Source organism: Fusarium falciforme, chromosome 6 (assembly GCF_026873545.1).
Source record: "Fusarium falciforme chromosome 6, complete sequence".
In the NCBI taxonomy this organism is placed as follows: Eukaryota; Fungi; Ascomycota; class Sordariomycetes; order Hypocreales; family Nectriaceae; genus Fusarium; species Fusarium falciforme.
Genome location: NC_070549.1, coordinates 779,776 through 805,746, shown reverse-complemented (window position 1 = coordinate 805,746; position 25,971 = coordinate 779,776). Strand labels below are relative to the sequence as shown.

The 25,971-nt window shown below is 51.5% G+C and overlaps 11 protein-coding genes across 11 annotated transcripts; 4 read left to right on the top strand and 7 right to left on the bottom strand.

The window, feature by feature from the left end:
* Positions 1 to 157: 157 nt before the first annotated feature.
* On the bottom strand, positions 158 to 1,294 carry NCS54_00779400 (ADH-zinc-N domain-containing protein; the record flags this gene model as incomplete). Its single annotated transcript, XM_053153203.1, has 1 exon — positions 158 to 1,294. One exon carries the CDS (start codon positions 1,292 to 1,294, stop codon positions 158 to 160), a length of 1,137 nt encoding a protein of 378 aa, XP_053009178.1.
* A 1,065-nt stretch (positions 1,295 to 2,359) lies between these two features.
* Positions 2,360 to 3,428, bottom strand: NCS54_00779300 (Hypothetical protein; the record flags this gene model as incomplete). Its single annotated transcript, XM_053153202.1, has 5 exons — positions 2,360 to 2,460; positions 2,513 to 2,665; positions 2,715 to 2,815; positions 2,863 to 3,296; positions 3,345 to 3,428. 5 exons carry the CDS (start codon positions 3,426 to 3,428, stop codon positions 2,360 to 2,362), a joined length of 873 nt encoding a protein of 290 aa, XP_053009177.1.
* Positions 3,429 to 4,285: 857 nt separating this feature from the next.
* Positions 4,286 to 5,798, bottom strand: NCS54_00779200 (ATP-dependent rRNA helicase RRP3; the record flags this gene model as incomplete). Its single annotated transcript, XM_053153201.1, has 2 exons — positions 4,286 to 5,548; positions 5,601 to 5,798. The coding sequence occupies 2 exons, from the start codon at positions 5,796 to 5,798 to the stop codon at positions 4,286 to 4,288; spliced, it is 1,461 nt and encodes a 486-aa protein (XP_053009176.1).
* A 213-nt stretch (positions 5,799 to 6,011) lies between these two features.
* NCS54_00779100 (Brix domain-containing protein) lies at positions 6,012 to 7,420 on the top strand (the record flags this gene model as incomplete). The annotated part of the gene is made up of 2 exons (XM_053153200.1): positions 6,012 to 6,443; positions 6,491 to 7,420. 2 exons carry the CDS (start codon positions 6,012 to 6,014, stop codon positions 7,418 to 7,420), a joined length of 1,362 nt encoding a protein of 453 aa, XP_053009175.1.
* Positions 7,421 to 8,067: 647 nt separating this feature from the next.
* NCS54_00779000 (PPM-type phosphatase domain-containing protein) lies at positions 8,068 to 9,590 on the top strand (the record flags this gene model as incomplete). Its single annotated transcript, XM_053153199.1, has 2 exons — positions 8,068 to 8,561; positions 8,615 to 9,590. The coding sequence occupies exons 1-2, from the start codon at positions 8,080 to 8,082 to the stop codon at positions 9,588 to 9,590; spliced, it is 1,458 nt and encodes a 485-aa protein (XP_053009174.1). The 5' UTR covers positions 8,068 to 8,079.
* A 1,173-nt stretch (positions 9,591 to 10,763) lies between these two features.
* Positions 10,764 to 12,249, bottom strand: NCS54_00778900 (DAO domain-containing protein; the record flags this gene model as incomplete). Its single annotated transcript, XM_053153198.1, has 2 exons — positions 10,764 to 12,022; positions 12,072 to 12,249. The coding sequence occupies 2 exons, from the start codon at positions 12,247 to 12,249 to the stop codon at positions 10,764 to 10,766; spliced, it is 1,437 nt and encodes a 478-aa protein (XP_053009173.1).
* Positions 12,250 to 12,544: 295 nt separating this feature from the next.
* On the bottom strand, positions 12,545 to 13,658 carry NCS54_00778800 (Hypothetical protein; the record flags this gene model as incomplete). Its single annotated transcript, XM_053153197.1, has 2 exons — positions 12,545 to 13,471; positions 13,548 to 13,658. The coding sequence occupies 2 exons, from the start codon at positions 13,656 to 13,658 to the stop codon at positions 12,545 to 12,547; spliced, it is 1,038 nt and encodes a 345-aa protein (XP_053009172.1).
* A 491-nt stretch (positions 13,659 to 14,149) lies between these two features.
* Positions 14,150 to 16,243, top strand: NCS54_00778700 (HET domain-containing protein; the record flags this gene model as incomplete). The annotated part of the gene is made up of 1 exon (XM_053153196.1): positions 14,150 to 16,243. One exon carries the CDS (start codon positions 14,150 to 14,152, stop codon positions 16,241 to 16,243), a length of 2,094 nt encoding a protein of 697 aa, XP_053009171.1.
* A 237-nt stretch (positions 16,244 to 16,480) lies between these two features.
* NCS54_00778600 (Carboxylic ester hydrolase) lies at positions 16,481 to 18,235 on the bottom strand (the record flags this gene model as incomplete). Its single annotated transcript, XM_053153195.1, has 1 exon — positions 16,481 to 18,235. The coding sequence occupies one exon, from the start codon at positions 18,233 to 18,235 to the stop codon at positions 16,481 to 16,483; it is 1,755 nt and encodes a 584-aa protein (XP_053009170.1).
* A 2,284-nt stretch (positions 18,236 to 20,519) lies between these two features.
* Positions 20,520 to 22,436, top strand: NCS54_00778500 (Saponin hydrolase; the record flags this gene model as incomplete). Its single annotated transcript, XM_053153194.1, has 1 exon — positions 20,520 to 22,436. The coding sequence occupies one exon, from the start codon at positions 20,520 to 20,522 to the stop codon at positions 22,434 to 22,436; it is 1,917 nt and encodes a 638-aa protein (XP_053009169.1).
* A 1,306-nt stretch (positions 22,437 to 23,742) lies between these two features.
* Positions 23,743 to 24,738, bottom strand: NCS54_00778400 (Hypothetical protein; the record flags this gene model as incomplete). Its single annotated transcript, XM_053153193.1, has 1 exon — positions 23,743 to 24,738. The coding sequence occupies one exon, from the start codon at positions 24,736 to 24,738 to the stop codon at positions 23,743 to 23,745; it is 996 nt and encodes a 331-aa protein (XP_053009168.1).
* Positions 24,739 to 25,971: the final 1,233 nt, after the last annotated feature.

The following is a 25,971-nucleotide window of genomic DNA, read 5'->3' as shown; positions in this document are numbered from 1 at the left end:
GGGGCAGCTGTGGGGGATTGGAGTTTGGTACTGTAGACATGACTTAAGTATAGCGGTATTGCTAATTGAGACGCTCTGAAGACATTTTATCTTGACGTCTATTGCTTCTATGGTTCTAGCTCTATGTCTATCTATCCGTACATGGTTGTTTTCCCGACTACTCGTCATTGGGAGTAATGACGGTGTAGTTTCTCCAGGCGCCATTCTTGGCTGCGTGCTCAATGGCCTCTTCATGCTGCTCTAGGCTGAAGATGGTCACCTCAGAGCCACTCTCGACACCGACCTTGAGGTTTCCGCTCTCCATCATGTTGATGAGCTTGTTGAGCGTCGATTTCTCGCACATCCACTTCCCCATGATCTGAAGGTCCTTATGGACAATGACGTGGTAAGGGATCTCGAGATGCCCTGGTGTGCCGCCACTGAGAACGACTCTGCCCTTTCTCTTGAGGGCGCCTGCTGCGGCCGCGAGGAGAGGAGCTGTTTTGAGAGCTCCTGGAGTCCAGTCGTTTACTACATCTGCTCCCGCGCCGTTTGGTGTCTGCGCGAGGATGGCGGCTGTGTCGACTTCGTTGTCGCCTGTCATGACAACGTAGCTGAACCGTGGGTTATTGAGCTTTTCCTTCATGGCTATGAGCCTGTCCTCTGAGCGGCCGAGGGCAATAACGTTTGCGCCCAATGTGAGGGCGACTTCTACAGCGAGACCGCCGAATGAGCCGCCAGATGGACCGATGATGACTGTCTCTGCCACTTTAACGTCTGCTGCCTCCATGATGGCTCCGCCCGCAACGCTGTAGTGCGCCATGCTTTGGAGAATGGCGGGTGAATAGCCCCATTGCTTGAGTAGCTTCTGTTCGTCTAGCTTGTAGACGTTTTCGAGTGGTGCTCGCTGATATTGCTGTAGTGAACCGTCACGCCATTCACCTTGCATGAGCTTCTTTCCTTCCTCCCCTTCGCCGCCATGATGGCCCATCATGATCATGACATTAGGGTCATCACGCCCACGGATGGTGGCATCCACGTATACAAGGTCGCCGGGCTTTAGACGGACAGCATCGGGTCCAACGGCGTGTACGCGACCGACGGCATTGGGATTAGGGACAAGAGGAAGGGAGAGATTGAGTTGAGGGAGCTTTCCGGAGTGGACGAGCTGTGTGTAGGGGACAATTGGAGCTGCGAGGATGCGAACCACGACTGTGCCTGCTGTTGCGTCTGGGATGGGTAGGTCGATGAGTGTTGGGGGCTCATCAAAGCTGGAGAGCCAGAGAGCTCGGTTGGTAGGAGAGTAAGAGCCCATGACGTGAGTATTGGAGTGTTTAATGGTGATTTGACTCCATTGTGATGTGAGTGTTGGCATATATACTCGACCATCGGCGGTTCGGTGTATAAACAACGACCGAAGATGGACTGACGTTATATCTCGATTATACTGATCCCAGCAAAAGATCTCCCCGTTCTATCTAAAGTGGCCCCAGATGAAGTTCTGCCTCCAATCGCTTCAGCATCATGGCATACCGACACTTGGATCCCTGGCGGTGGGGGTCAATCTGATCAATGCGTTGTGCTTAAAGTGGACCGGCGAGTTCTAACCTTATACCGCCTATGCCCCGAGAGTTCAAGTTCTGCGGTTCTCTCGTTTCTTTCGTTGTTGGTGATGTGTGAATTGGGACGGGACACGCCTTCATGATGGCCTGGACACTTGGATCTCTCGCCCCGACACGAAGCACCCGAGGATATCATAGATGCAGTAGTATATCAATACATTTACATTTTACATCTGTCTTAAAAGTAGAATACATGTCAAAGAGTATGTAGCATGTGTTGACACTATTGGTTATTCTTTATATCATTCATGGCGAACTACTCTCACACTCGAGTGATTACCGAAATATCGTGCAGTAGATCCTCCCCTTGCAGAGACAAGACGTAAGAAGCCAACTAAAAAGCCAACGCCCGATCGTATAGAATTAGGATCCGGTACATCTTTCCGATAGTTGATGACATGCCGGCTCAAAAATACCCCTCGGGTTAAAGACTGCCGAGCTGATACGCTCACTGGGTGAAAGAGTAAACCAGCTGCCATGAACTTGGCGTGCCACGCAGTGAAGCAATGCTTGGAAGAGCAACAAGGCTACATGGGGATATCAGCCGTCATGCAACTTCATGTTCTTGTAACAAACAAGGTTGGGGTTGGCTTGTGCAAGGCACTTGCGATAAACTGAACTCTTATGCTTTTTCTTGAATAAAGGTGCCAGATAGAGGCTTGAAGAATCAAAAAGACATTCCTTCCAGAAGGACATGCCATGCTATAGTACACTTTTTCATGCCCACCACCCCAGAGAATGGCACCAACAACCACTGTCTACTCAAAGATATCATCCTGAGCACCATCCATGAAACCCATACGCTGGTTGTACGTAGGAGTCTTGCCGTTGGGGGGAGAAACGTTGTTACCCTCAGCCTCTGTACACAACATCAGTATTCATCCCATGTATTACTCGAGGTGCTTGCTTACGGTTCCAGGCCATCATCTGCTTGGGGCCCTTGACGCACTTGGTAGGGTCGTCACGGCACCAGACGGGGGGCTTGGGCGTGCCGAGCTTCTTGGTGGACGTGCTGCCCGTGACCTTGCAGCGGTGGTTCTGCATGTACATGTTGGGCTGACCACCTGTAACATGGTTAGATATTGTTATCAAAACTGGGCCAAGGGAGCTTACAGCCGTCGGGGATCCAGAGCCAGGCGCAGTAGCAGCCCTCCTCGGGACACGCGGGAAGATCGGCTGGGACGTCGTACCAGGTCTCGCGGAAGAAGGGAGAGCTGATGGAGTTAGTTTCAACTGCGGGTGAGTTAAGAGAGAGGCATACTAGTATCGAACAGAGAACACGACAAGGTTGTCCATGGTAACCTTCTTGATGTCGCTCTCATAGGAAATGGCCCAGGCCGTTCCACCAGTTGTCTCAATACTCCTGGTGTGCAACTCGCCACCAGATCCATCTCCACCGTCCATAAGACATCCGGGAGGGTTTCCAGGTCCTCTCCAAGGCATGGAGCGGTTCTTTCCATCCTGCCAGTCTGTGGTAAGAGTGCCGTCATACGACAGGGTCGTAAAGGCGCGGTTGTTGGCCAGCTCGGTCATAAAGGACTTTCCGGCGGGGAGCTCGAGGAATTCTCCATCCGGAGGAGGCACGAGGTCGCAGCCGCGGTCGGCTTGCATCCACCATTGGCTCTTTGGGAGGTCGTAGAGGGGGTTCACGGCGAGATTGGTATTGGGGCTGTCGACAGATGAGTCGTTTCCGCCCTAAAGATGTGTTAGATTTGATAGAGGTTGTTGGAGGAGGTGGTTTACCTTGCAATACATGCCTGGGTTCCACGAGGCGATGTGAGCGCTCGCAGAGGCGGCGAGGCCGAGTAGAACAGTAGAAGTGTACATGATGAATTTGAATCTAAATGTTTAAAGAGTGTGTTGAAGTTGCATCAATCAATGATGAAAGAATGAAGGGACGATGCAAACTAGGCACCCAAGAAACGAATGTAAAACTGCACAAACAAAAGATGATGTTTCTTCACTTCAAGTTAAAGACATCCTTTCAGTTATATACCTTTCTAATATGGTCTCAAATCGAGTAACACCAATAGAGGGGATCCCCTCATTCTCCTCCCCCTTCATCTCAAATCGTCAAACAAAAACCCGGGAGCGGCCGCCACTAGGGACAGGGATCTAGATGAAACGAGCTGACCTGCCAAGAAACGGTCGAGGCGTCCATTCACAAAGGGGAGATCTTCGGCATCCCTGCTGAGGCGGCCGCTTTCCTGGGACCATTTCCCGCTGTTTGCCCAGAGTCTTGGGAATGTTTCAAGGTTGTGGGATGGTGATGCGGGCTAGTTTAGTCTGATGTGCTCCGTAGCGTGCAGGTTAAATTGAGGATTGACTCGGGGGCTGTGGTTTCGTCTCATAGATGCCTGATTCAGGAGCATAGTAGGGCTGAGTTGGGAATTACTAACACGAGATGCCATTCTAGTGGCGATGATTCAGCATAGAGTGCGTGGTTCTTGTGTGCAGGTATCGTGAGATGGGTCAGCGTTGAGATTAAGATGGGCCTTGGTCAATGCGAATAGCGGCGTTACATCACGACTCTTGCACAAAGGCCATTGGCTCTTTATTACGGTCTTACTTTTCTAACACAGCTTCAAACATTGACATAGCTTTTCTCAACATAACCTCCCTGGACCTAACGCCTTGAATCATCACTGAGTCAACTCCCAAGTCATCCTCCAAGTTCAAAGTCTTTAACCCTCCTCCTTGTCCATGTCGTCACGACGACGCTTGCCATCCCTCTTGCCCCGTTTTCCGTTAAGGGTGCCCTTGCTGCCCTTGGACTCGCTCATGGCCTTCATCTCAATCCTCGCGTGACGCTGCGCCTCTTGTATACGGCTCTGGAACGTCATGACCTCCTCCTTCTCGCTGGGGTACTCGGTCAGCTTCTTTCCGAGCGCCGCCTCGATGCGCGCGTAGATCTCGAGGTCATACTGAGTCACCAGGTTGATGGCGACACCAGACTTTCCGGCACGGGCAGTTCGGCCGACTCGGTGGATATAAGTCTTTGAGTCCTGCGGCATGTCGTAGTTGAGCACCACGTCGACCTTGGGAATGTCCAGACCTCGCGCCGCAACGTCAGTGGCTACGAGGATGTCGCGGGTGCCGGCGCGGAACTTGTTGAGCGCCCCCAGACGTGATGACTGCGAGAGTTGGCCGTGCAGGGGAATTGCGCCGAAGCCAAGCGTCCTCAACAGAATAGCCACACGTTGGGTTTCCCACACGGTCCGGGTGAAGATGATGGTTGACTTTCCGGTGTGCTCGTTGACCAGGTAGATGAGATATGTGTCCTTTTGAGGGTGAGGGATGAACATGTAGTGCTGGATCAGGGTCGACACGGTCTGGTACTTGTTGGAGCTGATGCTCACACGCACGGGGTCCCTCAGACTGGCTCGCTGAAGACTTTCGATCTTGGAGCTGAGAGTCGCAGAGAAGAGATATGTGCGTCGCTCTCGGGGGATGAACTTGAGGATCTTGTCGATGCTGGGACCGAAATCCATGTCCAGGAGACGATCAGCCTCATCCATGATGAGGTACTTCAGTGTTCGTAGAGAGAATCCCTTGGTCTTCTCAAGATGGTCCACCAAACGACCTGGAGTCGCAACAATGATATGAGGCTTCTTTCCAAGCGCAATCGCCTGAGGAACCATGTCCAAACCTCCCACAATGACGGCGCATCGCAGCGAAATCAGCGATCCCAGCGCTTCAAAGGCTTGACCGATCTGGGTCGCCAACTCGCGGGTCGGAGCGAGGACGAGGCCGAACAGAGGCTGAGGCTTGTCGAGGAGAGCCTGAAGAACGGGGAGGGCGAAAGCAGCAGTCTTTCCACTACCGGTCTCTGCGAGGCCGATAATGTCGCGACCTTGGAGAGCGACGGGGATGGACTTTTCTTGGATCGGGGTCGGGTACTTGTAATTGAGGGCCTCGCAGGCTTCGCAGAGAGCGTCGTTGACACCCTAGGTCAATATTAGCATCCTGTAGTCAAGCTAATAGCCACATTTATCCTACCAGGTCCTTGAAGGTCTTCTTGGGAGCATCGGGTGTCTCCTCAGCGGAAGGTTCCTCTAGAGTAGCAGACTCCTCCTCAGACTCCTCATCCTCAGACTCGGAGGCCGGCTCGGCAGGAACCTCCTTGACCACAGGCTTCTTAGCCTTGGGCGCATCGTGCGCGACCTTTCTTCGCTTTGCGCTCTTGACGTTGGCCATTTTGCGTTTGCGTAAAGAGTATCTCGTCCTGGAAAGGTTCATCCAGCCTTTAACTTGACTTGAGAACAAAAATTTAGTGGGTCCCTTATCGCACGTGCGCTAGTCTTATCGCGGGTCCCCTCCAACTTTTTTTTCTTTCCCTGCGATTTGCGACGAGATCCATCGCAGCTTGCAGCTTCATTTCAGCAACTTTCTCTACAACATCCAATCGAAATGGCCCGTAAACGAACAAAGAAGAGAACCCATGTGGGTGCGAACAACCCCGAGGTCGACGCCCCCGGCCATGCCTCGGCACGCAACCCCAAGTCCATGGTGATTCGAATTGGCGCTGGCGAGGTCGGTTCCAGCGTTAGCCAGCTTGCGGCCGACGTGCGAAAAGTCATGGAGCCCGGTACTGCCAGTCGATTGAGGGAGCGGAGAGGAAACCGATTGAAGGATTATGCTGTCATGTGTGGTCCATTGGGAGTTACTCACCTACTTCTGTTTTCGCGGTCAGAGAGCGGTAACACCAACCTTCGAGTCGCCTTGACGCCTCGAGGACCTACTATGAACTTTCGCGTGGAAAAGTACTCGCTGTGCAAGGATGTGCAGCGAGCGCAGAAGCATCCCAAGGGTGGTGGCAAGGAGTTTATCACTCCTCCTCTGGTAAGAAGCTCCAGACTTCTGCTGATGCTTCCGCTAACAAATCTCAGCTGGTCATGAACAACTTTAGCCGTCCCGACTCGGATGCCAAGTCAAAAGTTCCTAAGCACCTCGAATCCCTCGCTACGACCGTATTCCAGTCCCTCTTCCCTCCCATCAACCCTCAAGCTACGCCCCTCAAGTCGATCCGACGAGTATTGCTCCTGAACCGCGAACAATCAGAGGAGGACGATGGCACTTTTATCCTCAACTTCCGACACTATGCTATTACAACAAAGTCGACGACGGTCTCGAAGCCCCTGCGAAGACTTAACGCGGCCGAGCAGTTTGTGTCTTCAAAGACCAGCCGAAAAGGCAAGATGCCGAATCTTGGAAAGCTGGAGGATGTCGCCGACTTTTTGATCGGAGGCGAGAATGGAGAGGGTTACATGACAGATGCGACCAGCGGTAGCGAAATGGATACAGACGCAGAGGTTGAGATCCTGGACTCTACAACCCGAAAGGTCTTGTCTGCCAAGGCCAGGCAACAAGCCGCTCAGGCTGAGGCTGAGGCCGGTGTCGAGGAGGAGAATGTGGAGCGCCGTGCTGTGAAGCTAGTTGAGCTAGGTCCTCGCATGCGCCTACGCTTGACCAAGGTTGAAGAGGGTCTCTGCTCAGGCAAGGTCATGTGGCACGAGTATGTACACAAGTCCAAGGAGGAGATCAAGGAGTTGGAGAAGCGATGGGAGAAGAGACGGCAAGAGAAGGAGGCGCGAAAGAAGGAGCAAAAGGCCAACGTGGAGCGCAAGAAGGCTGCCAAGGCCAAGAACGGCAACAAGGATGATGAAGATGACGAGGACGAGTTTGAGTACGATAGCGACATGGATGTCGACGAGTTTGACAGTGAAGGCTTGGCTGGGGATGCCGAGTACAAGGTCAATGAGAAGATGGAGGAGGACGGCGAGTGGGAGGATGAGGAAGAGGAGATTGCCAACAGCTGAAGTGGCATTTCTTCTGGGCTCGCATCTTGGTTGTAATTCGGCGTTGTACATATCTCTGGGTCTCTGGGCAATGAATACCTTGTCGATTCTTTGTGGAATACTCAGTGCTGAAGGCTTTCGAAGTTTGACAGTGAGGTCTGGTCCCAGAAGGCCGAGCATCCATTCAAACGTGAGATTTGGCATCCAGTGCCAACTTGGTTAGGTATTTGGCATGCTACTAAGGTCAATCTTGGCAAAGCTTAAAGGGAAAAGAGGTTACAGAGTCTCTCCAACTATTTATCCAATCTTTACCTACCCTGCCTAAGATATAGGGTACGAATCTTGTCAAATGTGAGGCTGTCGAGAGAAAGTGAGGCGTTCAATTTCTCACGCTCTCGTCTAGGGTAAACAACTCATCAAGCTCATCTCCCCCTTCCATTGACCTGGGACAAACAATCCATCGACAGAACATCCTTTGAGAGACATTAAACATATTCATCATCAATATTCTGAAAAGAGCATCGTTATTTGGGCAACACAGCCTTTCCATCCTCTCTCATCAGTCGGCTTCGATACAAAACCCTGGATCGTGAGTTGTCCCGCCAACTGTGTCACTTGAGACTCCTTGCATCTCACGCGACTCACCGACGTCCCTTCAGGTTGACACGAGAACACACATCATGTTTCGCATACCCGTTAGAACTCTACGTACCTCTGGGCCGGCGCTCAAGCGAGTGTCAGCGCGTTGCACACAAGCACGCTTCTCGTCCACTTCATCAAAAGCTGGTGGTGGGTATGCGTGGCCTGTAGCGGCCATTGTCGGCACCGGAGGGGCTGGCCTGTACATCTTCAGCGGCAAGGACGACAAGAAGCCCTCTACATCATCCAGATCGAGCGATGTCCTTTCTCTGCAGGACTTTGTTGCCGAAGACCAGATCTCGGTCGAGTCTCCCATCAAGGCATTGACCCTCACGGCCGCGAATGCCAAACTGCGCCAAGATGTCCATACCTTTGCCTTTGAAGGACACGGAGGTGTCAAGGGTCGGGTAGATGTTGCGCGAGTATCAAGCAACAACCCTATCGAGGATGACTGGGACCTTAAGGTAGCCAAGGGTATCGGTGGTGCTGGTACGCTGTACTCTGGCGTCTATGACGGACATGCGTGAGTAGCCCTCGAAACTGCAACCAGGGACAATTACTGATGCGTAAAAATAGCGGTTGGGCAACCTCGAAGGTATTGAGAGGGGCTCTTGTTCCGTATGTATCGGGTGCTCTGTCTAGCATCAAAGCCGGTAGCTCTAATGAGCTGGTCGACGACACCATCAAGAAGGCTTTTGAGCGGCTCGATGATCGCATCTACAGCAACGCCATCAAGGCTATGGAGGCAGGCCACGAGCCAGGTTCAGCTGAGGTCATTTCTGCCATCGCGCCCGCTATTGCAGGCTCATGCGCTCTTCTCTCCATCTACGAACCCCACACCTCAACCTTGCGAACTGCTGTCACTGGAGACTCTCGCGCCGTTCGCGGAGCTTGGTCGCAAGAAGGGCGCAAGTATGAGGCTGATGTCCTGAGCAAGGACCAGACTGGCTTCAACCAGGATGAGGTAGACCGTCTTGACCGTGAGCATCCCGGCGAGAAGGATGACATCCTCAATCCCGACTCTGGACGGCTCCTGGGTATGGCTGTCACCAGAGCTTTCGGCGATCACCGCTGGAAGTGGTCAGACGAACTCATTCGTACGGCGCGAGACAACTTTTACGGCACCTCCCCACGACCCAACTTCAAGACACCCCCATACATGACTGCCCGTCCCGAAGTGACGACCCGCAAGGTCCAAACCGAGGACTTTGTCATCCTCGCCTCAGACGGTCTCTGGGATGTGATCAGCAACGACGACGCAGTCATGTGCGTATCACGCTGGCTCGCGGCCAAGAAGGCCGGCAAGCCGGAGCCCTTCAAGGAGACCAAGCTCGAGGGTAAGCCGAGGGATGGCTGGCAGGCTACGCCAGAGCACTTTGTGATTGAGGACCTGGACAGCGCGGCTGTGTGTCTAGTCAAGAATGCGCTTGGGGGGTCGAGGAGGGGGTTGTTTTTGGGGGCGCTGACGACGTATTCGCCCATGAGTCGGAATGTGAGGGATGATATGACGGTGCAGGTTATTTTCTTCAAGGATCCATATGAAAAGAAGTGAGACGGGGAGCCAACTTGATCGAGAAGAATCGCATTTCGATCGTGTATGCCTACACTCCTCTGGGTGCCAATGGTCATTGGCTTTCGGCAGTTTTAGAGCTGCCAAGGTGGAATCAGCTTCTTGACCATTCTCCCAGCTCATTAACTTGCCTAGAGCTTGCTTTCAAAGATCACATGAGTGGCGGCGTTGCCACTCCCTTCGTACACTTGGGCAACACCGTAGCCTGATTCAATCAAAACAGAACTCGCCCGCTTGTCAGCTTCGCTGACTTCTGGGTCACTCCATACAAGTTATGACCCCGATATCAGCGTGTCACGAATTGATTTGGACCTGATAAACTGTACCTACAACACAACTGGTTGGAGGTTGTATCCCGGTGGACCACCATATCCAGAGCCGTACGCAGAGAAAGAGTCTCGCCAACTCGAGTCACAATGCAGCTCGGCGTAGATCCAAACAGCCAAGAATTGGAGTGGCTTCAGCGAGATTACTACAAAAGTAATTGGGGCCCCGACAATATGCTTCTGGTTTAATCTCCAGATATGCACTGTGGGAAGCCTGATTGTCACATTGAGTGTTTTAGACTCCTACTATGACACATTCAGCCCTTCGAACATTAGCCCCCTCACTATGATACGCATGATGTGGGTTTGGGTTTTAGTTGCTCAGCCGGCAACTACATTCGCCTTGATTCTTTTCAATATCACCAACCAGGACTTTCGAGGGGCGAGAAAGTGGCTCAACCACCCGCTAATCGGTCACGGGCTTGCTTTCACCCTTTATGGCCTTGGAATCTTGACCTTTCTTGCTTCAGTGTTCCAATATGAGTTGGTTTGGGATTCCGATGTCGGTAGACCTGCCTTGGTACTTTTTTGCGTCACGTTTGTACCAAGTATTCTTTTGTATGGGACCTTGATGTTTTTTGCTGCAAAGTGAAGAACGGGAGGTACACATCATCAAGTAAGGGTTGTCAGTTGTCCTGGCTCTTGTGGGCAGAGTGGAATCCGAAGGGTTGATGGCTGGACTTTTCCGAATTATTCGGTTCCTTGCTATATTCCGGACGTAGATATTCAACAGACAGTAGAGCTACAGCTGATCTGTTTAGGTGTATCCACTGGTATCTATGCTAAATATTTAGGCCGGCTCGCCCGCATCTACTTCCTTCGCTCACAGTTAAGGATTTGGCGCATCTGCTGATACGAGAGGAGCGTTTCTCAGAGCTCTCTCCCCCTTTGACCCCTCCATGAGGCTATTCACAACCTCCTGTTCAGTTTTCTTCTCTCTCCATCGCCACGCCTTCACTGCCGGTCTATCCAGACCGACACCTTCTAGGATGTCGACAACCCAGTTTCCAATGTTTGGAAGGTACTTGAAGGCGTGTCCACTCCCAGCAGTCGCGACTACCAGACCCTCATGACCAGGCACGTGGTCGATCACATAGTGGTTGTCGAAGGAGTCATTGTACCAGCATAGTCTTGTTAACCAGATGTTAATGCCCTCAGCCTCTAGTTCGGGGAGATAATCGGACAGAAACTTGCGCAAGACACGCAGGGCCTGCTCTGGAATCTTGGTGATTTGTTCTTTCTCGGTCCATCGGGTGACAGGCTCACTTCGCTCCCGGCCGTCTGCTTGAACCTTTGGGTTCGTGTACTTGGTTCCGCGATATCCGATCTTGAGGTGGCCATGCTCATCCACGGGGAAACCGTAGATTCCGCCTTCGGCACCTTCTCGCATGTTGAACGAAAATGACGGGAAACGCGAGGGTGAGAATCGATCACGGAGAGGCGAGGACTCGGGGATCTTGAGGATTATGACGGAGCCTGCGGTTGTTTCGGCGAGGTTGTCGAGGGATGGCACGAGGGTCGGTGTCCAGCCGCCGGCCGCGATGATGGTGATGACTGACGAGTGGGATTTGCCGTCTGCTGTACGGATACCAGTGACTTTACCATTGGTGTCTTGAATGGTGGATGTCAGACGACCTGCAGCTGGGTCGAGGATGAAGCGTACGCCAAGAGACTTGGCTTTGTGAAGAGCAAAGCGACACGCCTTATCGGCTACCGCGATACCGCCTGTTGTGTCAAGTACCCCGAGCGCTTTCTTGCTGAAGGGTTGCATTGCCGAACTCCTGCCCTTTTCAGCCGCCAGTTTAAGATGGTTCTCGTCATTGTTGACGAGCTGTGTTCCTTTCTGGCCGGCAGCTTCCATGTTGTCCACAGTGGTTCTCTCAAAGTCTGGGAGGGTTGTAGAATCAGACAGCGAGAGGAAGCCGTTGTTGATCCAGACGACGTCGTTGGACGTCATGCCTGGTGGAACTGACGAGCCGCCAGCTTTAAGCTCTGCGTTCCAGGAATCCCAAGCCTTGAGGGCTTCGGCGCTGAGGCCTTGGTACTCTGTTTGAGCGCCATATGCGGAGCGGATGATCTTGTTGATGTCTGTGCAGCATTAGTTTTAGCCATGCTGTAGGTTACTCGTAGCACGAACCGGCAGAGGCAGCATCGCAGCCTTCGGTGTAAGAATAGAGTGTTTTTTCGTAAGGCTGTTTGTCAAAGACGGTAACGTTTGTGTATCCTCGGCGAGCAAGATGGATTGCCGTGCTGAGGCCAAAGATGCCGGCCCCGACAATGATGATGGCGTCGGTCTTGGCGGGAGGGGTTGACATGTTGATACGGGTTGAGTTGCTGATATAGAGTTTCCGTGACGGATATAGGTAAGTTTGAAGGATAGTCTATCGAGGCGTTGCGGCATATATGTGAGTTTCCGATTCGACGGCGGATAAGCCACTCCGTTGAGAGAGCACGTAATATCAGGCTCGGCTTGCGCCGGACAACAGCTCCGATCCCGCTGTTGATCAGCATTGGGATGTTGGAGAAGCATGATTGGGCATCCAATTACTTCTAGATCTAGATTGCAATTATGTAGAATAAGCCAAGCTCTTTGAATATTCTAGTAGTAGATCATGTTCCTTGCGTAGACTTGAGCTCGTTGACCGGTGAGAGCGGCTTCCCGGTCTTGAACAATGCCTTGATGTTGTCAAACGCCTCCCTTTCACCCTTCTGGAACGACAGATCCGTCAAACCCGCGATATGCGGCTGGATAACAACCTTGTCGCTCTTCCTGAAGTAGTCATTGATGTTTGGCTCGCCCAAAAACACGTCCAGGCCAGCTCGCGTGATTTTCCCGCTCTCCAAAGCCTCGATAAGAGCGTCCTCGTTGATAATTGGGCCACGGGCTGTGTTGACGATGAAAGCCCCGTCCTTCATCATGGCAAACTCCTTTGTCGAGATCAAGTTTGTAGTCTCTTTGTTGAGCGGACAGTTGACGGATACAACATCTGATTCAGCCAGCAACTCATTCAAAGACGAGCAGTAAGTGGCACTATACTTGGCTTCGTCTTCTGCGCTCAGTTGCCGTCGGTTGTAGTACTTGATCTTCATGTTGAAGACGGCTGCCCGCTTTGCGACATACTTTCCAATGGTGCCCATGCCGATGATCCCAAGTGTCATACCTGTGGGATCTCTGCTTGGAACTACAAGACGATTCCAGGTACCATTTCGAGCATCTCGCTCACCACGGTAAGCGTCCCTGATGATGGCCAGAGTCAGAAAGAAGGACATGTCTGCGGTGGCCTCTGCCACGGCGTCAATGGTGTTGGAGAGGTAGATGTTGTTCCGGGTCAACCAGTCGAGGTCAAAATCGTCGTAACCAGCCGAGGCCGAGGCGATGATGCGACAGTGCGGAGTAAGCGGCCCGAAGAGCTCTTCGTTGAAGGGGCGAAAGGGAGGTCTGCCCATGCGGATGACAAAGGCATCGATTGGGCCATGCTCTGCGATCATGAGAGGGAGCTGCTCCAGGGCTTGCTGGTGGTTGGTCACGTCTAGGACCTGAGCATGGTTAGTCGTTTTAATTTCCAATAGCCAAGAACTATTCATGAGAGAGCTATTGAGGTTGTTGACTTACATCGTAGTCAAAGTCCTTTTGAAACTCTTCAAGGTAGTCATCCCCGATAAACTTGGGTTTTCCGAGGCAAACAACGCGGGGTTTCCTTTCGGACTGAGGGGCCGAAGACATTGTGGGATAGGGAGATGAGCGATTGTGGGTTTAAAGTTTCCTGCTTCTTTGATTGAAGTATTTGATAAGGATACAAATAAGAGAGATGGTACTTGAGAAAGAAAATATGGTGAAGACGGGTGAGAGTTGTCGGATTACGGTGTGTTTTCCGTTGTGGAGTCGAGGTGAAGCACGAGAATAGCTCCCATTTCGGAGCATGATTGCCGAAGGCGACGATCCTGGTCGTCAAACTACTTGTCGAAATGGAAGCTATGTAAATTAACTGGTAGAACTATTCCCAATGTTAAATGTGCATATCTTTCTCACCTTGACCTGGATGGTCGGGGACCTCCCCAGGCCTGGCTTCTGTACACATGGGCTTAGTGCAACCAGGCCAGTGCACAAGTGACATCAAGTAGGAATAGAATCTCCGGTCTTGTATCATGTTGTAATCACCATCCTCGAAACAACCTTGCCACTTCAAATTTCACCATCTCATCAAGGGACTCATTATGTCTTCCTCCGAGTTAGAGAAAAATTATCTGCCGCTTGACACATCCCGAAAAGAGATTAGGCTACTCGAGATTATCTCCATCACACCGGAGATCATCTGCAAATTCCACACCGTGTCTCTGCTGGATAACCCCTCATTCTGCGCCCTTTCCTACGTCTGGGGAGACGAAAGCGACACCCAAGACATCACGGTTAATGATTCTCACCGCAGTATCACCTCAAGCCTTGGCAATGCCCTAGAATATGCCATCTTTCATTGGAGGGCCATCTTTCGTGATCGCGACGTCAGGTCTTGTCGACTGTGGGCTGACGCCATCTGCATCAATCAGGCTGACAGCCAAGAGAAGGGTGAGCAGGTGCAACTCATGAAAGAAGTTTATTCCATGGCCGAAGTAGTCTTTTGCGCTCTTGATTTCAAGGCACCGGAGAAGGAGATGCAATGCGCCTTTTATGCGATTGGGTCTATTGCAACAGGCGCAGATGAAGACGGCTTCGTCTCAGCACCCAATGAAGAACCAAAAAGAGCCAGCATGCGCCGGGTGACAGAATATCTCGCCTTCTCTTGCCACCTGTCTCACCATCTCGGAGTGACAGTTGGCTCTGCCATCGACCTCTTTTGCTGCCTGGCGTACTGGAAGCGAGCATGGATATTCCAAGAAGTGGTGCTGGCTCGTCGACCCGTCTTTATCTATCGAACCTTGCTGATGGAACTGAGTACTCTTTTGCATGCGCATTCTTGGCTTTCCGCTGCTCAAGTACAGCCTACGCCCGAGGGAACCGACCAATCTGTTCGTGACGCAATAGATGAATTCGATGCGGCCATCTTCTTATCTATCAATTGGGCGAGAACTCTTGTCGGGGCAGAAAAGGCGTCGGAGGATGCAAAACTAAGAAAAGAACATCAAATGGCACGGAGGGCTATCGTGTCTACTGGCGGGACTCTGGAAGCAAGAGACCCTAAAGACCATGTTTATGCCCTCCTTGGAGTTGCCGACCTCAAGCTCAAGCCAGACTATAGTCCAGAGAAGTCGCTCGAGTCAGTTTATATCGATCTCTGTGCCGAGCTTATCGACCTCCCATCCGACTTCTCCTTCGAGTTTCTTTTTTTTCTTTATCATGCAGGGCTTGCCATGCAAGACGAGCTTGAGCAATCATGCGAATTCGCTTCTTGGGTTCCCAACCTTCAGCGGCGTATGTCATCTGGAAGTGATGCCAATCCTCCTCGTCCTTTCGAACGATTGTGGAAAATGCCCTCAGATATAAGTCCGTGGATGGACTGCGGCCCATCGCCCGATGTCTTTATACGAGAGCGAAGCTTATTTGTTCGCGCCGTCTTCGTTTCGACCGTCCTGGATCTGGGCCCAGTCATCTCCTTCAACGATGACACTTGGTTATCCTTTGTCATATTTTTATTCGAGATGCTCAACTCGCCGCCTTTTTACACACACCATATTCATCCTCTGGTGACCCTCGCAAAGGCTCTAGGGGCCGAGTGTCAAGAAGAAAATGTTTGGGAGATGCCAGAGGTCTTGAGAGTCATCAGAACACTTCAATACCTCCTGGTCAACGGGCAATCGACAAATGAGACAGACGATAGTCCCACCGAGTCAAAGTACATGTATGCGTTTGGAGAGGAGTTTCTCTTAAATATAGGGCTTGGAGTATCATGGAGGTATAGGGTTTTGGATGAACCTCTGAGGCCGATACTTGGCCACGAGCTGATTGACCAAGTCAACCAAGAAGAACAATACATGCTGTATCGATCATCCATATCGAATTTCTTGACAAGAATCTCGGATCAGACACAGTTTGAAGTAGAGATGGCCCAAGCCGAGAAGGACGCGGAAAAGCTGTACCGCGGAAGATCAAGATTGGCCCGAGCAGTAGATGGCGGGCTCATGTTTGTGCCTTGGAGTGCGACGGAAGGTGACCACGTCGTTCTCCTCAAGGGGGTCGTGGAGTTTTTGCTGCTTCGCAGGGTGGATGATTACTATCTCAATGTCGGGCGGTGTTCGTTTTCTACGCTCGAGAAGGAGATTGCGCATGAGGTGGGCGTGGGTGAGAGGGAGCTGGTGGGAATAGAGCTCCGATAAAACAGGATATATCGACCATGGTGTAATAAGGCTCGAACAACGATGGGCTGACCATTTTTAATACTGAAGAAACGCACGAAGATCATGTAACTGCAAACATAGGCATCGCAGGAGCGGCTAGCATAGATTCTGGGGTGGAGATAGGTCAACGAAAGGCTTTGTTCCTCTCCAGCATTGTCTAGCTACATTGCCTCTATCTGCTTCACATGTGCTATCGGCCGCCATCGCAGCAGACACTCAGAACCGTAACAGCTTTTCATTCGCCATCATCCATGTGTAGCTCTCCCATCGAAAGTCATCCGTCAGCAGACTAGAGGTATCCCGGAACAAATGTAGCAGCTGCTTCTTGTCGCTCCACTTGGGCCAGTGAGGGTACTGGTCCCTTTTGTTGGAAGAGTCATTGGGATCTAGAGAGTATGCAAAGTTGAAGTAGTAGTGAAAAAGGCTCTGACTGGCGAAACTCTGGGGCCCACTGAAGAAGACCGGAAGAAGGTCAGAGCCGTGGAATGTTCCTAGGACGGGTGTGCCGCGGTCGTAGCTTGCTTCGTAGCTCCAGATCGAAACGGTAGGATTTGCCTTTGACGCGTGGTAGAGCATGGAACGGCGAGCTAGTGTGAAGCCGATGTCGCCGAGGAGAGAGGACAGGCGTTTGAAACCTGGGTACACCTCACCAGCGAATTCTGTGCCGTAAGGGGACCCAGCCGGGATAGATTCGTTGTATGTTTCGACCAAGGCTTTCAGTTGATCCCTGGTAGCTCCGTGGAAGTATAGTGAGGAGAGATACTCAACAAGGGTAGAGGTATCAGATACGTTGCTCTGGGTGAACGAGAACAACGTGCCCTCGTCTTCCTGGCCGCCGATGATCAGGGGCACAGCTGCATACTTTCCAGACTGGACAATGACCTCGGCACTGTCGGTCAATACTTCATCATCGGGTCGCGGGAGATAAGATAGTGCAATAGAGTTGTAGGAGATGAATCCGGGGACAGAGTTTGTTGCTTGGTCAAACGTGTCGTGGTCGACATTGCGCAGGCAGGCAAGGGTATCGTTCGCTGAGGAACAACCGGCGTTTTTGACAACTGTATCATAGACGGCCTGAGCCTTGGGACAATCGATAGGGTCTGCTCGGAAGAGGGAGCCAGAGTTCATGATTGCTCCGCGGAAAAGGGGTTTTCCGTTGTACGTGTGGTTGCCACCATATAGCCCCAGCTGATTGAAGACGGACAAAGACCCGGCTGACTCGCCCCAGATGTTGACCTTGTCTGGATCACCACCGAATGAAGCGATGTTGTCGGCAACCCATTCCAGGGCCATGCGTTGGTCACGGAGGCCGATGTTGGCGGAGCCATCAGCGAGGATCTCTTTACCGCCTAGGAAGCCATAGCCGGCAAGACGATAGTTAATGACGACGTATATGACAGGCTTATGGGCTGTCACAGAACTTTTGACCACGAAAGAGCCGTCGTACTGGGTAGCTGAGCCGACCTGTATCTGATAGTCAGTGGCGGGGTGGGTTGGGGTGGAAAAGGAGACACTGGCCTGGAAGCCTCCACCGTGAATCCAGAGCAGCACAGGCAACTTGGCATCGGAGTTAGTCCTTGCAGGCCGAACGATGTTGAGTGTCAGACAATCTTCACTCGAAGGGAGAGAGGTCTGGAAGAAGGTAGTGTTGATGGAGCTTGAGATGAGCTGCGTAAAGGCATCGCTAAAGGCAGGAGGTGCCCCACGGAACTGAGGACAAGTCGGTACAATTTTGGTAGCATCGAGAGTACCGAAAGGTCCGTTAAATCTCTGAGGGGGCTTGAGGCGAAGTTGGCCTAAGGGTGGTTGAGCGTAGGGAATTCCGTTGAAGAGCTCGACGCCGTCGGTGTTGGCTCTGGAAGTGCCGATGATGGTCGAGGCTGGGGCAAGAGTCACAGTCACTTGAGCTAATTGCTCTGCTATGACACCGCAGGTTATCAAAGAGAACCAGGCAAGGTGGAGGAACTTCATGGCGGTAGGTGAGGGAGGTTCGTGTTTGGGAAAGTTTGGTGGTTGATGATTGCGAAGCAGAGGCTCTTTATAGCCCTCAAGCAACAGGGCAGCAAACTGATACCCGCGATTATCTGCCACTCTTTAAATGGAGTGATCACCGAACAAGCCAATGATTGTAGTCCATTTTCCTCAAAAGCCTCAAAGTAATAGGGGATGTTGGGTTCGCAATCAGGCTTGTTGTGAGGCCGATTCCCAACATAGATTTCCTTGCGGATGCGCCAGTCAAAGGGCATTATCATTATCAGCTCCTCTACCAACAAAGGTAACCCGCTAAACCAGTATTGTTTACCAGCTGTTTCCGGCTTGGTTTTACTCTGTCCCCTGATGGTTGTTCCAATGTGGCTGCTGACTGACAAGCTGTGACAAGTAAGCGTTGCGAGCCGGCCAGTAAGGTTCAAGCTATCACAAACAGGGGCCATATCTCGACTTGCCATAGCTAAGCATACAGGTTGAAGAGGAAAAGGTGAGGTGGATGGGGACTTGAACTGGCTGAGCCCAAGTGTCGGAGAAACCCGTGACTGTCCCTCTCTAGAGCATCAGTTGGGGCGTCAGCTAGCCTTGACACATGAGCCGACGTTGCTGTATGAGCATTTGAGGTAGCATACAGAGAATGAATTAATATTTGGACGTTATGTAGGGTAGGGGAACCAAGTTGTCTGTTGAAGTTGTCTAGAAGACTTGTACTTAGCCAAAGGGAGAGTCCGAGTCCTGCCAGCCCTAGATCAACTTCTTCAACTAGGTATCTATTCAGCAAGGCGCTTTTTCTCGAAGATTCAGAAACAAACCATTAATTTTCTGATACTAACCAACGGGTTGCTTGCTCTGTTTTTGCTTCTTCAAACTCCTTAGTTGGATCAAGGCTCCTCATATGAAAACAGAATCAGTAATACGTCTTTGTCTCTCGACTCATAGAAATTAACATCGTAACGTTTAACACCTGGGACATGGTGGCTTTGAAAACGCTTCCCAGTATTAGGCAACTCTAACCCAACAACAATATCCTTGTAGCCGTCGACTTCGTCCCTGTGGCCACGGACCATCGCTAATCAATAGGCCGAGTTGGCGAGCGAAAGAGTCCTGTTGTGCAGGGTACCAGCCCATACTACTGTCCTCAACCGGGCCCTTGGAGTGACTTCTATCACAAACTAAGACAAGTCCGGATCTACACTCCGTGGGGATGACCGGGGGAAGCCCCATGGGGTCGGTCCGCGAAGTAACCCTAGCGATGATGGTCTCGTGAGCAGATGGGACGATGATACTACCTTGGAGTATGGCTGGGGGCTTTTCGAACAAGGGTTTTCCGACTCGTATTCCGCCGCTCTCTAACTGGTAACTCGAATGCGGAGAAGATCAGGACAGGCAACGTACCCCACGATTCCTCGGGTCATCTAGACCGAAGGAGGAATAGAGTTGTCGGCTAAATAGGCTGACCGAAGAGGCGGTAGAGGTTTGCATGGCTATGCAAGGTAGATGGCATATGTGGTAAGTTCAACGTAGCTTGGCGTACGCCATGAGCTCATGGCATATGCAAGAAGCTCGCCCGGTGGGATACCGAGGGGGATCATGAATAGCGGCTGACTCGGTGCAAAGGAAGCCGAACATGCTCAGTCACGTACTATTCCCCCTCTGTTATGTATTTCACCTTTGTAAGCTTGCTAAATTGCTATCAGTGGTATCTTCCGCTTCGCCGTGATGGCATCTCCAATAGTTCATTCGGTAGTCTCTCCAGGACTTCTGATTCTCACTTGCTATGATAGATGACATAGGTCCAAAAATGAATAGCTCTCAGATAATGTCCTTCTGGCTGGCCTGTATGCCCTCGAGCCTCGCATTCCGCAGGAGAACTGTATGGCAACGGGCCCGGAAGCTAGAGGCTTGGAACATAGACGGGATGGTCAGGCACAAAACCTCAGCTGCGAGTAAGCTATTGAGCGGGGGCTGATACCAAGTAAGGCAATAAGTCAGGCCGAGCGTGACGTGGTGGAGTTAATGAGTATATAGCGTCGCTCTAGCAGGGGTTTTCCGAATCCCGACTCCTCAGAGTACGCGCTCTCGGATAGGAGCGAGGTATGCGAGGGTAGCATCATTTAGTTTCCGAAACGGGATGAACTATACCAACGATAGGCACGAAGAAGAAAATGTATATATACGAGTGAAGAGTCATGTAAGTCGATGGATTAGACACTCGACAGGCCTCTCTCAAGTTCTGCAGGTCCTCTGTCTAGGGAACACTTTCAGCAAGATGCACTTCTTTGACAAAGCGACTGTCTACGCTATCCTCTGTGGTAGCGTAGGCCAGACTGCTCACGCTGCCGCCGTCACTACTCCTCCTGCTTCTGTTCCAAACCCTCCTTCTCCTGAGCCCATCACGCTCAAGCAACTGCCTCTTCCCCCCATCTCGCCCAGCGACGACGTCGGTGCTTGCACGAAGCAGATCAACTCTCGCGGAACTGGATGTCTGGCCAACGGCGTCTTTGAAACGTTCCAGTCTGGCGACTTTTTACCCGATGGAAAGCATGTTATCGCCATGGTCACCTTTACTGGTGCGCCTGCTGCTCCGGCTGCGGGAAGCATCTACTCTGGTCCGCAGGTTATCATCGTCAAGACGGATGGCAAGAAGTTTCCTAACGGAGACCCGTGGAAGTGCATCACTTGTGGTGTTCCTGAGGAGAACGCCGTTGGAATCAGCGTCAAGTATGACTATCCTCAGGCCTTCAAGGATGGCAAACGTCTTCTCATCGGACACAACATCCTCGACTGCGGTACCAACCAGTTGACTAGCGAGGCTTGCAAGCCAGAGAACACTTACATCTACCCTCTCCGCTGGAATGTTGCTGCCGACGGTTCTGGCCCGAGCGGTGATATTCGTGAGCTGCGACTGCACCCGGATAATGTTCATCTCGAGTTTAGCTCCTTCACCTTTGCTAGTGGCAGTATTGGACAGTATGCTTACTTTTCACGGCTTGTATTCAACCCTTCGCCAAAGACTGGAACTCCCCTGGCGCCGCGATATGACCTAGAAAAGGTTACCATTCTGCACAATCCCAAAGGAGTCGCCCCCATCACGGCCAAGGGCAAGGTTCTTTCGTTGAACCCTCAGGCTATCTCTGTTGGCGAAGCTCGTGGCTTCAATGGCGACGGAACAGAGCTCACCTATGTCGGAAACAACATTGAAAGTTGCAACAACGATGTATTTGCTGTTCATCTTCAGACTGGGGTTGTCCGCCGTCTTACCAGCCACCCTGAGTATCCCGACCCTCTGGCTTTCTCGCCTGATAACAAGTGGATGGCTGTGATGGACACTCGAGGAAGCGGCCGCAACATGTTTATTGCTGGCATGCGAGGAATTCCGCCTTTGGTTGATATTGTTGGTGGCATTCTTCCAGCGTCGTCTCGCAACAACGGTGTTCGTCGATTCTTTCAGCCGTATCTGATCGACTTCTACGGTGACCGTGGGAACTACTATGGTCAGAAGATCAACGGCGATAATAACGGTGTTCCTGGAAGTGGCGCGATCAACGACCCTGAGTGGAACGGCATGGCTGATCCGCGATGGTCTCCTGATAGCAGGCAGCTCGTCTTTTGGCAGACTCACACCGTCTCCCCTTCTTGTGGAGGCGCCAACCCTCTCCCTTGCTACCCCTCCAAGGAGCAAGGTGGCCGCAACTATCGCATGTACATTGCGACCTTTACTAGCCGCAGCCCAAGCCCTCCTGCCCCGGTGAAGGAGCACTCCGACACCATTCCCTGGGGCGTCCCGTACGTTCCAGGATCTCAGGTTACTCCCAAACCGGGCTTGGAGGGTGGTATCTATACGCTCTACGGCAAGGCTTCCGGCGAGGCCAAGGTCAACATCACCTGGGGCCAGGCACCCGAGATCGGTACTATTAGCGTCGTGTACAAGAACTATTCGCTCGACGGAAAGAGTTTCCTCAACGGAAACGAGAGCGTGACGGGATTTGTTGAGAGACTGACCGACTTTTCCTTTGACTGGTATTCGGATATTCGTCAGACGGGAGCTGTCAAGGGAACCAAGAAGACGAGCCCGGGTGGATATCATGCTAACATTGATGTCATGATAAACGACCTGACTTCCACTGGTACTTTGACTACGACCCTGGATGGTGTTGAGTGGCATAGCCCTCAGAGCGGTACCTAAGTGAGGCGGAGATCCTGATGGTGGAGGGAGCTCAAGAAGCCAATGGGTTAAACTTTGCGCTCATTTGGAGCTAGATATTACATTTGAAGGTAGTAATCGAGCCGCTCAGTTGTCCATGCAATCCAACGTGCTCTCTTTATCCTGGAATGTGCACGTCAGATAGCATAGCTAAAGTGAGTAGCACGCAAGCTGCCGCGATAAGTCGCTGATAATCCAATAGTCCGTCTTTGGACAAAGATCAGAGCATAGAACACCAAAGTACAAAACTAACATGATAGTTGCGCCATATGGATGACCTTCCATACACCGAAGTCGTCGGTGTCGTCTCACTCGTCAATGGCGATCCAGCCTCATTGGTCCAAACTGCCTCATTTACGAAATACACAACACCTCCGGCTTGCTGATGCCTAATGTGAGCCGCCGAGACATTGGGCCGCCACGGCGGCTGCAAGGCATGCCTTTGTTAATGTACAACATGCACGTTTGCCTGTAAGCGCACGTTTCCCCGCAGAGTTGGTTCGCCCTGCTCGTGTGCTTGGGTAACTTGAGACCAGGCTCTGGGCATGAAGCCTACCTATTTAGGCACGTGCATGCTGAAAGGTATAAAGAAGGAGAGGACCTCTGCTGACGTGGGGGTTGAACTTCTCATCTCGAGCTCAACGACAACGATACACACAATCTTTGTCTCTCCGCTCACAAAGCTGTAGCTCTCCAACAGTAATCTCATTATGGCAAAGAGGAACGGTTCCCTCGCATCTTCGCGTCAGATTCGTCCTTGCAAACCTCAGCCTGGCACGCACTGCATCTGCGCGCTGGCTGGTTACGTTGCACCGAATTATGGTCAGATCAACGGAGACCGGCCTGGTGAGAGCAGTAAACCTGCAAAGTGATGGAGCATGGAGATTTGGGCCTTTATGAGGTAATTCTTGTTTAGCTTTCTTTCTGTGACAGACACTTATTTGATCGAAAGAATCTCCAAGATGACGATGGCGAGACTCGTCATGCTGGTCATTACTTCTCGATATTTGGTGACTGATTCTCTCCGTGCAGGAAAGGCATATAGGGTTGTCGCGTGCTGAATGCGAGTGAAAGGATGAGTGAAACATATCAGGACGGTACCTATAGCTCTTGGCGTATTTGATCATGCTTGTATCTATGATTCCCTGTCCTTCTTTTCTCACTTTTCTATTGTTCCGCAACTCATGTTTGTTGAGATATACGAGGTTATCAAGCAGGGACATTATGAGGGAACCAATGACTATCCTTAGAAAATTTGCCAGCTTGTTCAGATTCACCGATGTATCTACTAGTCATCCTCACCAGGTGCCCATTCTAAATATCTCCCTGAATTCTCATAGTGAACCTGAAATCCAACCTTGGCTAGACTTCCCCTCATAACTACCCCAATGGCACCCTCTTCGTCTTGAAACCACTTTGCCCGCCCCCAATCATGACCAGACTCGCCCTCTCGGCGCATTCTGCAATGGCCAAAATCGATCATGCAGACTCGGTACTTCTCCTTTCCTCGAGGCACAACCATCATATTGTCGGGCCGAACGTCGGTGTTGAGAATATCGTTGTCTCCCAGAACATGGGTTATTCGAATTCCTTGATCTACAATATTCTGCCATGAGGAACGTGGAGCAGATTCTTTGAGGGAAGATAGAGTGAAGCCTTCCAGATACTCGAGTAAGATGCCCCTAACTTGGCATATATCCTGCTGCTGCTCGTCGACAGAGGTGTTGGGTTGGACCACTTGGAGAATGACTTGGGTAAAAAGTCGCGGAATTAGGTCTCCCTGGTGCTTTCGCAGAGCGGAATATGTTGCAACTTCAGCCTGAAAGTAGTTGAGCATCATATCGGCAAGGGAAGCCTCGTTCTCAGCTGCATCCCAGTTGTCCTCATTGTCATCTTCCTCCGAGTCTTCCTCAGCCTGAAGCCTGCCAAGAAAATCCTGAAGATCTCCTGACTTGAGCTTGTGCAGAAATTCTTCCTCAATGTCGGCGGACCATGAATCGACCCTTTCCCACTTCCGGAGCGAGTGTGCAAATCTTCGATCAAAAAGCTTGAGGAACGCCTGCGCTCCTTCGTCTAGGCCTAGCTGTCGTGCCGAGCCGGGAAGGATTTCCACCAGCATACCACAGGAGAATGTCCATTCTGTTTCCAGCTTCTTGATTCTCACTCGCACTTGTTCTTGGTGATGAGGCGAAGAATCATCGGGGATCGTTCTGAGGCAAAGGATTTGGTCAATAGAGTATAAGAGATGCCCCCTTTCTTGGGACTTGAAGTCGAGACTTTGCATGTTTACTTTGAATTGATAGCTACAAGACGGTCAGAGAGCGACCGCTCTCCAACGCCATGAAGGAGAGCCTGCAGTTCTTTTTATGAGCTTGGACATCGGCTGAGTTTTGACCAGCTCGAGTTGAGGAGAAACTAGAGCTGCAGGCAGCAACGTCCCATCGATACATCAAAGACGGAAACTGTTGACACTTTGCCAATCTAAGGATTTGTCTGGCCCGCTGCCTGGAAGGCAAGTAACAAAACAGGCCATCAATAGCCCCCTCGGGCTCACCGGTGACTCACACCACAGGCGCTCCGGTAGAAATCAAGTCGGCAATAAAGTCGCATCTACTTAACCGCTGTTTACTATCCAGGCAAAATGTCCATTTTAAGACGGGGACATGGAGGAGTGGGACTTGCGATTCCAAACTGGTGTTGATAAAATGTTTGCTTGGGGGAGCTCGTCAGTGGGGAGTCTGAAAACGAAACTATTGATTGTGGCGCGCCACTAACGGTTGTGGAAATTGCAATTTCTCGTAAGATTTTGCGATCCTTAACTTGTTAGAGGGTATGAATCAGGGCGAGGGTGATCATTTGCGAAGGCAGAGCAGTGGACGGAGCTGGAAAAAGGAGGAACGTTGCCTGGAAGTTGATGCAACAATAGTAGCAGAAATAGTTCATCTCGTGGAGTGTATACCTCAGATAATGGAGTATAAATAAGGTAGGAATTAAGGTCTAAATCGGCGCTCACGCCACGCCGTGCTGTCACGCAGCCCGTTTGCTGGACTTTCTCCTAGTTTCATCTTGACATCAAAAGCGTGAAGCTTGTAGCACTTTGTGGATGGTCCGTTGAGAGGGCTTCCAGCCGGCAGTGAGCCTGGTGCTGGGCGTCCTGTCGCCCCCATCCATAGCCAAGTCTTTAGCGTTCGCCTGCCCCAGACACACCTGTTGGTTCAGCTCCGTACCCCCTGCTAGCTCACGGAGCTAACAGATGTAGACGATAAGGAGAAACGCGCAAGATGTGTTGAAAAAGAGAACTCAGCCGCTTCTCAGATCTTGTTCGACTCCTCTTTGTTCCACTCGATCTGTCACTGTCGCATCCATCACCGTTACAATGGTTTCCTCCAAGCTCCTCACAAGTGCCTTGACCTTCCTGGTCATCGGCATCGCCCACGCGGCGAATTGTCGTCCATCCGACTCGAGTTCTTCAGCCACGATCACAGAATCCACCACTTCGCTACCTACCTCCGATACC